At 42.6% G+C, this 13,332-nt stretch overlaps 1 protein-coding gene across 2 annotated transcripts in view; it reads right to left on the bottom strand.

The window, feature by feature from the left end:
• raver2 (ribonucleoprotein, PTB-binding 2) overlaps window positions 1-13,332 on the bottom strand; it is an 86,674-nt gene that overhangs the window by 24,086 nt on the left and 49,256 nt on the right. For both annotated transcript variants that reach the window (XM_086162447.1, XM_086162448.1), the window contains exon 5: window positions 5,569-5,760. In XM_086162447.1, coding sequence (XP_086018573.1) covers window positions 5,569-5,760 — 192 coding nt within the window. The remainder of the gene's footprint in view (window positions 1-5,568; window positions 5,761-13,332) is intronic.

The following is a 13,332-nucleotide window of genomic DNA, read 5'->3' on the forward strand; positions in this document are numbered from 1 at the left end:
CATCGTACGGCATTACTGACTTACTCACAACTCTCCGCTGCAATCTTTATATTGACAGATTCTCCAGGACACCTTTCTTAGCATTTCATTTTTACTTATCCATCTCCTTCCATACACCTGTTTCTCTACATTTCTCTTCTGCAAAGACAAGACAGTGACAAGCTAAAAATAAAAAAAGTAAAAATTAAAGTGTAAAAATACAAAGCAGGGGTGTCAAACTCATTTTCACCGAAGGCTACATCAGCATAATGGCTCGCCTCAAAGGGCCACATAGAAAGATAACAATATAAATGTAACAAAATGTAATGTAAAATAAATGTAACCTCATTGGTGGAGGTGTCAGAGAGGAAGTTGCTGAAGAAGCTGGTTGATATCAGGGACAACTTTGCAAGCTGGACTGAAGTTCTACCAGAGCACCTTCAGCCAGACACTGAGAGCACCAAGTAACCTGACAGCAATAATATGAATATCACGTTTTCGGTGAATATATGTGATGTTGAAGCCTTCCACCTAAACAATTTCCATCAGGATTATAAAGTCCTATTCTATTCTATTCTATTCTTAAAAAAAAAAGCCAGTAATAATAAAATAAATGTCTATACACCAATATACCAATATACAAGAATTCAGCAGACCTATTTCATGATGAAATAGCCAAGTTCTAGCCTAAGAAGAAAGAAACAGTAAAAAATGTAGTCAAAGTAAACTAAAACTCATTTTATAAAATAAAGAAAATACCAGATCTCCTTTGCTGGCACGCATTATTCTTCTCCTAACAACTTAATAAACCACCATTCGGATCTGTTGACAGATGAGTACCTAACTCAGAAGATGAAGTCTGCCAGCGAGGAAGAGGAAGAAATCCAAGAAACCAGTCTCATCCTCGAATGACTTGCAGCTATGACAAACGCTGCAAATGCCCTGCAAAATATGTCGCAAGATTGGGACGACGATACGGTTCGGTCAGTCCACTTTTGTAGCAACACTTTTGTAGAAACGATGTTTCTGAAGAAAATAAAGCAGCGCAGGCTGTAGGTGCAGAGAGGTTGTAAACCGTTGAATGAGGTTTGACTTTGCGGAAATCCACTTTTCGCGAGGGGTCTTGGAACATAACCCCTGAACATTCTTTGTTAAGCATCTGAAGAGCTTAAAAGTGAGGGTACACTGTAAATGATGAGCAAAGCGACAGATTAGTGGGATTAATTGCGTATATTTGATAAATATATATATTTATATGAAAATAAGAATAAAATTAATGAATAATAAAAAATAAAATAAAAAGAACAGTAAAGATCAAAATGAATAAATAAAAATAACGTTAAATGTGAAAATGTATAAAAATATATGGGACATATATACATGTGTATTTTCAAGTACATGTATATGGTTACATTTGATAATTTTCTGTAAACGCAGGGGTTGTTAGGCAGTAAAACATTAATTGCACTGAAGATACTCAGAGTGAGGTGTTATACAGCAAAATTCTTTGTATAATGACTATTTGCACCCTTTCAGGCCTGTAATGCTGCAGTTTCAGCTGAATTTCTCCGTCGTGGAATAAAAAAGTCCATCTTAGTTGAGCCTTCTTAAATTTCCTGGATTTTTTTTTTTTCAAGCGCGTATACTACAAATAAAAATTAGCAATCAACTGGGAAAACCTCCTGCCGTGTACGGGAACTCCTCCAAACCACCGACTCTGATTGCAAAAGCACTGGAACCCGGACAGCCTAGAAATAAAATAAACTCCTTAATAAAACAAGAATTTCTAAAGCGCTGAGCCTTTTTTTCTCAGCTGATTGGAACCCATTTGTATTTAGATTTTCAGCCTCACAACCTCGCTGGCGCATATCCTCTCGAAAATGTGTGCGAGGGTGTGGATTATTTTGAAGCGGCTGAGGAGGCTGATCAGCCCACAGAGCTGTAATTACCGTCGTTTGCCACAGAAGTGTGTAGGAAGAGACGCCATGCCATTGTGATGTTTCGGCTTTTCCTGTGTATTCTGTGTCAGATCTCGGCGTATCTGCGCTAAGGAGCCGGCGGTAACCTCAGCGAGAATGGAAGTCATTTGGGCTCGGACAATGAACTGTTCGAATGGGGAACTGAAAAGCAGGATCTGAGGTTGATTCAATCCAAAGAAAAATGGCACGAGATAAAAGAAATGAGGCTGTGGATGATTATAATCGCATCAACAGCGCTGGGGTTGGCACATCTGCCTCACAGCGAGAAGGTCCCTGGTTCAACTCCAACACTTCCTTTACACATGGAGTCTCCATGTTCCTCTAGGGTTCCTTCCACGGTCCAAACACATGCAAGAGAAACGACACGTGAATGAGCCAGCGAATGGCTGAACAGCAGGTATCTATATGTGAATGAGAGGGTGAATGGTCTGATGTCTCTATATGGGATTGATCCAGGGTGAACCCCACCTCCAGCTGCGGTGCCCGCCCCCTGCAGGATAAGCTTCAATGATAACAAATGACTCTTCTTTTCTCCCTTCAGGGGTCGCCACAACGAATCAACCTTCTCCATCTAACCCTATTCTCAGGATCCTCCTATCTCACATCAACTAACTTCATATCCTCTCTCACTACACCCATACATCTTCTCTTTGGTCTTCTTACAGATCTCTTGCCTGTAAGCTTCACCTTCAGCAACCTTCTACCCAGATCTTCACCATGGTTTGGACATAAACAGAGGAGCGTTCCTGTCCAAATCATCTAAGTCAACACTTTGTTTCAGTCATACATGTCCTGCACCCCTGTGACAGATTCTTTTTATCCTTTGGGCTTTTCCCTTCAGGGGTCTCCACAGAAAATCAAATTCTCCATCTAACCCTATTCTTTGTCTCGACCTCTCTCACACCAACTAACTTCATATCCTCTCTTACTACGTCCATCAATCTTCTCTTTGGTCTTCCTCTAGACCTCCAATTCCAGCATCCGTCTACCAATTTATTCACCATCCCTCTCTGTACATGACCCAACCATCTCAAACTGGCTTTCCAAAACATCTTACATGCTGTCCCTCTGATGGACTCATTCCTGATCCTTTCCTTTCTCATCACTCCCAAAGAGAACCTCGGCATCTTCAACTGTGAAAAATAATGAATTAATCAAGAATTCAAATTGAAGTGGTAATTCGAGAGACGAAAGCGACTACGGCCTAGGCGTGATTCAAAGCGGAATACCCCGTAATGAAAGAATGAAACTGAAAATGCAGATTCTTTGAAGACTGTGTTTCATCCTCTGTGCTTTTGTAACGGAGGTCTGATCTGGAAATCAGGTGCGAGCGCTACAAACCATGCGGCGGCTACCATAAAGCAGATATTCATCTGAAATAAGGAATGTTTTCTAAAGGGAATATTGCCAATGAAGTGTGCGGTCTGCCAGGAACCCATGCTGCTGCCAGGAGGCCTGGGAGAGAGGTCAGATAAACTTCTTTTATGATCTAAATCTGTTGGACAAGTTGGGAAAACCATATTTTTCGCACTATAAGGCTCACTTAAAATGTTTAAGTTTGTTGAACAATCGGTTGTGGAATCCGGTAAGCCTTATGTATGAATTCTTGTTGTGCTTACTGACCTCCAACCAATTTTATGTGGTACACTGTGTTCAAACATCTGTCAAACATCTGTATTAGTGGGGCTTTGGGGGGCTCCGCTTGATTGATTGTCCGTTTCCACGTTGTATTATATCGGTTGAATATGGGTTGCAACGTCAAACAATGTTGGAGGACGAATGATGTAGTCCTGGAATACAACGTTTTTCCAACCTCACACTGACTTCAGGTGTCCACCATCGCTGGCAACGATAAACCAATCAGAGAACAGTACATAGAACGCTTACCCCCACCACTTTTGGTAATACTGGTAAGATGTGAAAAAGAAGACTGATTTTTCGTCAGCTGTTTTTAAAGGTAGGGGTGCTGGTGAGAAACCCTCAATGCTCTGCCACTAGGGGGGAAGAGAGAAATCTTTACCATCAAGAGAAGCAACAATCAATGTTCTCAATCTCTCCCGTGAAGGACTGGCCTTCATTTCAGATGTTGGTGACGGTGCAGCAACCTCACTGATACCACCCTCTTTCCAAACTCCCAAAGTGATTTTGTCTCCGCTGCTCATACATTTATGGAGTGACAAAAACAGTACTTCATGGCGCTATACGAGGAAAGACAGTTTTGCTTACATTCACCGGTTGTACTTTCGTTTTCATTGTCTTTTTGGAAACTCTTTGCCCTTCATTATGTCTCCAAGGGATAGGTCTCTTCTGATGGCAGTGCTTCCAAAAAAAGGAAAGCCATCTCCACGGAAAAAGCCGAAAAGTCACGCAACTTTCTCGAGGATCATCGGCGATAAAAAAAAAACGTGTACTTAAACCTGAGAAAGGATCTGCTCCTATGACATTAACTGTGTTAGCATAGGTGAAAAGAAGATATATTTTTGATTATAGGCGCCTCTTGTAGTATTTTTATGGTATATGATGGTTTTTCAAGCCTGAACATAATATCGATTCAAGATGATGTTTGACAACTCATTTAAGATGTTTAGGATATATTTAGTGTACCCTCGCTACTTTGTGGCTCGGCTTTCATACCCTTGCTACTTCATTGTTTGTTTTTTTTTGTAATTCGGTTCTCGCAATTTATCATTCGTTAACATTTTTTTGCAGTATTTGAATTTTTTTTGTGATGAAATAGACTTATTCTAGCCTAAGAAGAAAAAATATAGTGAAATTAAACTAAAATTAATTTTATAAAATAAATAAAATATGAGATCTCCTTTGCTAAACAAAGATACGCAGCATTGTGAACTCTTACTCCTACCATTGTACCCATGCGAGATCTTGCACACATTCATCATCAATCAAGTGTCGGCGCAACAAAGTATTTCCAATGGTGAGTGCCCTATAAATGATTTATTAAAATATAAAATTTGATTTCTTTCCATAATGATTTCTATTAACTTAACATTTACTATGATTTTTAATTGACTCATTTACTGCAGAACTTGTATAGTATTTCAATATTTATTGTACGTTACAATTATCCAGAAGTGTTTAGTGTTCTGTAGAAGTGCGTGGGAAGCATAATACAGTCAATAGTGGATTGATAACAGTTTGCGGGAGGTTCAAAAAGGGTTGAGTGAGGTTCTTTGAGGATTAATATATCTGTAAATACAATCAAATACAATCAAAATGATCACGTCTCTACTTTGCAGAAATTCACTTTTTGCAGGGGGGTCTTGGAATGTAATTCCTGCGAAAAGAGAGGATCCATCTTATAGATATTTTTTTTATATCTTTTTGATGTGCGATGACTTGTCTACCACCGGTTCCGATGTGGGAACATAAATACCTATTCAAGATGTTCTATATATTCCTACTGTTGATGTCTTATATCGACTCGTTTTCCTCTAGCATAGGTGAGTGACGAAGGTACTTATGAACAGTATGGTATGTGAGTTTGAGGACCTCCAGTGTTGGTTTCAGGAGTCTTAATGGAGAATTTATTTATCCACATCTTAAACCTGACATTGTGGTCAGTGAGTCCTGAAGCTGTATCTGTACTCACCATACCCTGAGCAGCAATGAGAGCAGCGAGGGTGCTTCTCCCGGAGGTGCCAGGGGTGCACAGTGACAGACGGACCTCCTGTCCTCCCACCAACGTACGGTCCATCTCCGTAAGAACTGCCTCCGCCTGCTCGGCGCTCTCGTACTCCACCACACCGAAACCTCGCACCGGGCTGCCTTCATCCTGGGCGAGCTGCGAGAAGAAGCAAAGAGCAATTCATTGAGAACCTCAAAGTCAAAGTGGTTAGGGTTAGGACTAACCCTGCTGAAGGGTTCCACAATACTACCAATAATCAATTTTCAATATCAGCTTTAGTAGCAATACGTCACTGATGACGTGGTCTACGAGGTAGAATTAGTCAGATTGGTGTTTTAAAGCTGGCATGTCTTTAACGTCATACCAGCCCCGCAATGGTTTAGCTTCTTCTCTTGTCCAGATGTCTGGATTTAAAGATTCATGGTCTTTAAATGTGCAGACAAATGGAATGGCCCAATCCCTTTAAAGGGTACTAGTGTTGATTCGAAGAAGATTGTGCGGCTAAAAGGATCAAAAAAAAAAAAAATGTCGACATATCAGAACTTAATAGTCTCCCACCAATCCAGCAGCCTCTTAAAATGTGACCTCTTGCCTGTTTTCAACATTAAAAGGCAATTACGCAATTTTCGCTGTTTCTTAATGCCGACTGATCGATAAGCTGATCTTGGAGAGGCCAAAGAGTAACGCTGACTCGGGAACATTACTCCTCCAGAAGATTGCCTTTGCTGTCATAGAGGTTTAGTCATTTCCAGTATGCGAGGCGCAGCTGAATAATGCAGGCGGACTAATAGCTTCAAGCTAATGGATGATATTGGAAAATGACAACTGCTAAGTGCTAATAGCTTGTGGTGGAGTGCTGTGCAGCGCAGTAGTTCGCCAGCACGAGTTCTCTTGCTTCCATGCACATTAACAACAATGCACAAGTACTTAAGATGGTAAGAAACTTGGGTAGCTGCAGACTCGACACCACTTTGCGGACTGGCACCACTGCTCTTGGTCCCACCTATCATATGCACTTATTGATCCTGGGCTGACACTTCAGAATGAAATACTGGAAGTCAACTCCTTTTTTTTTTTGGTCAAGGAACTACCTAGGTACTGCTCTTTACGAAATGATCAGCACCCTGGAAGTGCTGTCCACGGATCCAGGAGTACTGCTCTGTGCCAATCACGCAAGAACAGTGAACAGACAGAACATCAGTTAGCTAGGAGACTGACATGTCTTAAAATAAAGAAGTCAAACGTGTGCATTGATCATAAACTACATTTCCCAAAATGCATGCCGATCATGTTAGCCACAATGTGATGACATCCCGCCATTATGTTCCAGTGTATCCACTGTATCAATGCCATTTTCAACAAGCGGAATGAGAAAAACAATCCCGAAATGTCCAGGGAGAGAAAAGTGGATGCAGATGGAAGGCTAAAGGTGAAGACATGCTTGTGCTTCATGGAGAAAAACCGGTATGTCTTTCGGGTTATGAGGCAGTGTCAGTTGTCAAGAGTACAATCTACGTCAGCATTTTCACACCAAACATGGAGCTAGGTATGCCAAAGTTAGCCTTCCAGAAAAACAACACACTGTCCAAGAATAAAAAACTAGTTAAAAACTACGATGGCAGCTAAATGTGTTCATGAAAGCCGCATGCAAAAACACTGCAGCAGTGAAAGCTAGCTTTGCAACAGAGCAACTAGTAAACATCATTTTTTTTACATCTATGCAAATGCATATGTAACATTTTGGTTTTGAATGAGAAATACATTCAGCTATTGAACATTAAGGAGTAGTTACATTTATTTTTAGATTCCATTTAGTTACATTTATACAGTTAGCGTTACATGTCACCCTTTGAGGGCAATCATGCTGATGTGACCCTCAGTGAAACAGTTTGACACCCGTGATCAAAAGACCAAATCGAAAGAACCACAATGAAGCACCAAAACTGCACAAGCAGGGATAAACATTCCCACTTAGGCCATATCGGATTGGCTGATGTGGTTGGACGAGTACAATTCTTAGTATAAGTATAAGTCTTATTTTGGGGGACTTCTCACTTTTTGGGAACTTCTCACTAGACTAAAACTTGTCAGAACTGAAGCTGCAAGCCTCCTGCCTCTAGAACGTGCTTCCATGAAAAAAACAAACCCAGCCCTTTGAACTCTTCAAGCTGCCTTTACTTTTTAAAAACAAAAAATCCAAAGCCCTTCACTGGGTTTTGGCCTCTGTAGTGAACATTTCACGACATCTTGAATCGGAAACTTCCTCCCGATGCCGAGAGCGACACCCACATCTGGCGAGGTGGAATTTGACCAGGAAGAAATACAGTTTCCCTTGTAAAACAAACTTCATTTTCCCCGAATAATCACATAATGTTCCTCTCATCGGGAATTAATATTCAATATCTGGCTTCCTCTCCTGACAGCGGCCTGTGGACGGTGTGCATCTGACATAGTGGTAAACAAATAAACCCGTTCTGGAACAGATGGTCCATGAGTCTGAGAAGGTATGAGTTAGCAAGAAGACAATAGAATCACAGCATCAGTAGGAGCAAAAATAGCACAGTCGGTGCGGGTTGCTGTTGCGGCCTATCTTTGAAAACCAAATAACCTCGGGTCAACATCATCCCTATCTGCCGCTGGGCCAGCCGGGGCTGGCATGGCGTGACTTTACAAATGCAATAATTTAATCTCAACATGGGAAAAAGAATCTGCTGTTCCAGTAGATCAGCGGCTGCGGGGAGGCTGGGACGACAGGGCTCTGCAGGTTAAAATGAAGCAGATTGGATTGGTAGTTCCGGCTGCGGCCTTCCAACATCCACAAAAGGACCAGGGCTCTAGACCCCAAAATGATACAGCTGCTTGAATGCTTCTCCTGCCGTGCATTGTAGACCGGGCTCCTCTCTTATGAGCAAATAAAGACCTCTCAACGACCATCAATTACAATAAAAGGAAACCAAAAACCTGAAGTGACCCACCAGTAGAAGTTACCACATATAGCATCTAAATGACAGGGCCTGAAAGCAACGCGGGAGGCGGAAGATGTCATCGCAGCTGTCGCTGATGGAGGAACATCTGAGCAGGGGGGGAGCCAAGGTCCTGGGGAAGAGATTCAACGGTAGCAACGCTGTTGCTATTATCAACTGAAGATCCCCTGCTGATGCTGCCAATAAGCATTTAGGTCTTTTAGAGACCTTCCCTGCTGTGTCACAAGAGTAGAGAAGATGACGGAGGCTCAGAAGGCTTCTATCAAGCATACAAAGACATGTGATTAGGATGTTCGGGAGAAGAAGAAGCCCGAACTGGCCGCACAGACGTCTGCAGGATTCTGAAGCCCGCTGCCTCTTCTCGTACATCTGCTGTTTCCTCATTGTGACGCTAATTTTTAATATCAATCCAGGTCTGATTCATTCACGGCCCGAGAGAAAAACAATCAGCTCTTAGTTTAAATATAAATTAAATTACTCCTCGTACGAAACCACCATTTCACATTTATCGATTAAATATTTGACATTTGAAAAATCGGTAGGAGGAACGCACCGATGCCTATTACCGTCCAAACATCCCGCAGCTCTTCGCCCCCACCCATCCCACCTTCCCGACGCCCATTCGTCTGCGGTCACCTCTGGTCCGAGCGGGGGAGACGGATCTACGTGCGGAGGAGTGGGTCGATAGGCTATCGGCGCACATTAAGCAAACTGGACCACTTCACCGCCGTGAAGGAGGAGTGGGAGAGAGGAGGGGGAAGCAGAAAAAAAAAGAACGGAGACGGGTTAACAAGTGAAAAGAGCGAGTGAAGCTTATGATGAATCCTTGCATTTACACGTTTAGGTGTGTGTAGGAGTAATGGGAAAGTTAAACCTTATCAGTAACGGACGGCAAAAGAAAAAAAAAAAAACAGGAAGTGTTTAATACACGTGTCAAACTCAAGGCCCGCGAGCCAAAGTTGGCCCACCATCTCATTTTATATGACATGCAAGAACGTCTTACATTCCTTTTCACCACAAGCTGTTGACATTGGTTCATAGAGCGTTTCTGCTGATAGTGTTTTAGCTAGATTACACCGTCTGAACACTACATACGAGTCTAGCAGCATCTGTGTGTGTGAAATGTATTAATGCATGTGTCTGCTTGTGAAACACGGATTGCTGGTAAGGAAAAAGAAAATGGTTATTACAGCTTGGAATGTGGTATAGATATTCTTTAAAAAAATTGAAATGTACCACATCCTATTTATTACAATATTATGATATGTTATAAAATTAAAAAGACATAAAAGCAACTCCACCACTCTGAAGTTACCTTTATGTTCCTGTTTTCCCTGGTTTTGATGACAGCTTTTATTGAATGGAGTAGCTTTCTCACCTTCTCTATGATGTACTGAGAGAGATGGAGTGGTGAATATTATTATCTTGACATTAATAATCTTCACCCGGACCAGTACATCAAACAACCACATATCAGGACATTCACCCTCTCATTCACATGTCAGGACAATTGAGGGTCCTTGATGATCCTCCATGTTTTTGAACCGTGGGAAGAGATATCTCTAGAAATGTCCGCGCGCACACGAAATGCTTCAGACGGCTCTGTGAGCAAGCACTCTGTGAATCTCCTGGAATGTGATGGATGGCCCCTCTCCTGCTCTAGGCCCGAGTGTGTCCACCACCGAGGACGCTGAACCGCCTATCAGCGCGTCTGACAGCTCCTGACCTCGAGTTGCTGTCCGCGGGATCAAAATGCTGACTAGGATATTTAATAATACTACGACACAATGGAACACCCCTGTCAGTCTGCACGCGTGTATGTGTGTGTGTGTGTGTGTGTGTGTGTGTGTGCGTGCGTGCGTGTGTGTGGCGGGTGTTTAACTGGTCCCGTCATTTATCCCGAACCGGGTGATGAAGGTCAAGATATACCTATCACACCCATCTATGGCCGGAGATACACGACCTATCACAGTGACAAGATGCCCAAGAGCTCCTCAGGAAATGTGTGTGTGTGTGCGTGTGTGAGCGTAGTTGACCGTTTGAAAGTTAGTAAAGTACAACATATGGCCAAATGTATTGGCCCACCCATCTAAATAATGGGAATTACATGTTCCACTCACTTCCATGGCCACAGGTGTATAAAATCAAGCGCCTTGGCATGCAGACTGTTTTTACAAACCTTTGTGAAAGAATGGGTCATTCTCAGGAGCTCAGTGAATTCCAGCGTGGAACTGTGATAGGATGCCACCTGTGCAACAAATCTGGTTGTGAAATTTCCTCGGTCCTAAATATTCAACTTTCAGCTGTATTAGAAGAAATGTTTGGGAACAACAGCAACTCAGCCATGAAGTGGTAGGTAAACTGGCGGAGCAGGGTTAGTGGATGCTGAGGTGCATAGTGCCAAGAGGTCACTAACTTTCTACAGACCTCCGAATTTCATGGGGCCTTCAGATTAGCTGAAGAACAGTGCGCAGAGAGCTTCATAGAATGGGTTTCTGTGGCTGAGAAGCGGCATCCATCACCAAGTGCAATGCAAAGCATCAGATGTAGTGATGTAAAGCACACCGATACCGGGCTCTAGAGCAGTGGAGACGCCTTCTCTGGAATGACGAATCACACTTCTCCATCTGGCAATCTGATGGAGGGCTCTGGGTTTGGCAGTTGCCAGGAGAACGCTACTTGTCAGACTGCATTGTGCCAAGTGAGAGGTTTGGTCGTTTTTCAAGAGCTGGGCTTTGCCCCTTAGTTCCAATGAAAGGAACTCTGAAAGCTTCAGCATACCGAGACATTTTGGACAATTTCATGCTCTCAACTTTGCAGGAACAGTTTGGAGCTGGCCCCTTCCTTTTCCAACATGACTGTGCACAGGTGCACAAAGCAAGATCCATAAAGACGAGGATGACATTGTCCGGTGTGGATGAACTAGACTGGCCTGCAGAGAGTCCGGACCACAACTCCATAGAACACCTTTGGGATGAACACTGAGAGCCAGGCCTTCTCATTCAACATCAGTGTGTGACCTCACAAATGTGCTTCAAGAGGAATGGTCCAAAATTCCCATAAACACACTCCTGAACCTTGTGGACAGCCTTCTCAGAAGAGTTGAAGCTCTTATAGCTACAAAGGGTGGGCCGACGTCACATTGAACCCTATGGATTAGGAATGGGATGTCACTTAAGCTCATATGTGAGTCAAGGCAGGTGAGTGAACACTTTTCGCCATATAGTGTAAATAAGTAGCCGTGAATGGCATCAAGTCAGACAGAAATAATTCAATTCCTGTAATAAATTCAGAGAAACAGCCAGACGCCGGGATGATGAAGATGCAGATCCACAAATGTGGTCTCGGTTCCGACCCTGAGCACGCCGCCCCCATCCGACTGAGTCAGGCCCGACCTTGCCGGCAATCTGCATCATAAAAATAAGAACTCCTTCCTAATTTAAAAAGGTCTGACGCGTTCAGCCCCAGCCTGGCTCCTTTGCAGAATCTTTGTTTCCAGTCTCCGTCCCACCTTCGTGTTGTCTAATGCGGTTGACATTTTCACCCCCGCCTCCCTCCGCCTGTCCAGGCTGACTCAAGGTAAAGTGCTGCCTGGAGGGCCCTCACATTGGGAGCAGAATTACAGCTCTCAGGGCCAAGACTCCAGCTTAAGTGCACTTTGCACAGAGGAGAAGGGACCCCGGGGCCACACTCGGGCCTTACGTGAGAAATAATTGCGTCAATAATGGCGGCGCATTAGGTAACACAGGTGTGAGAGACAGAGAGGATTAATCATGATTTTCCGGGCGATAAATGCCTAGAAATTCGACTCTTTGGAGGAAAACAAGCTGTAAGGAAAAAAAATAATAAAAAAAATCTCTACACCACAGGAAGCAGTGCAAATGTATTTTTTATATATTCATCATTTTGATTCTTTTGTATTCTCTTTTCTGTTGTAGAAAAAGTGCAACTTTTGGATATGTTAAAGCAAGTATGGGAAGTCTTTATAAGAGCATGGGAAGGGTTAATAGAAGTGGGGAGGGTCATAAAGCTTAAAATCGATATAAATAATAAAATAAAAATATGGTTACTACTTCGTTGTCCCTCCCCAGATCACTTTTTACATCACCGTCTCACTGTTTTACAATTTTTTATTTTTTTCAATCCAATTTTACATCTCAAATTTTTTGCTACACCCCAGTACAAATCTATTTTTACATATTTGTTATTTCAGTTTTTTATGGTGGGGACCAACCAGAGCATGGTGTTATGTATCCTGGGCTCTGATTGGCTGAACATTAGTGTTTGCATGAATTATTTTTGAAAGTCACTTATTTCAAACTCTACTGTGAAGTCCAAACGTTGTGCACCTTCTATTGCACGTGTCAAACTCAAGGCCTGCGGTCCAAAGGTGGCCCGCCACGTCATTTTAAATGTCCCACGAGAACGTCTTAAAAGGTCTGCTTTGGATAAAAGCATCTGCCAAATGACTGTAATGTAATATAGTGTAAAATGCATTTCCCACAATTCATGCCGATCACGGTACCCGTGAGGTGACGGCATCCCGCAATTGATGCAATTTTCAACAAGTGGAATTGAGAAATACAAATGATCCCTAAATGTCCAGGAAGTAAAAAAAAACGATGGAGAAGGAAGGCTGCTTCAAAAAGATAGGAAGGCGAATATGTGTTTGTGCTTCAAGGGTAAATAGGGTATGTCTTTTGTGTTATGAGGCAGCATCGATTGTACAATCTACGTCTGCATT

The sequence above is a fragment of the Fistularia commersonii genome, chromosome 16, assembly GCF_037954325.1.
Source record: "Fistularia commersonii isolate RoL2024-O1a breed Wild chromosome 16, RoL_Fcom_v1.0, whole genome shotgun sequence".
Taxonomy (NCBI): Eukaryota; Metazoa; Chordata; class Actinopteri; order Syngnathiformes; family Fistulariidae; genus Fistularia; species Fistularia commersonii.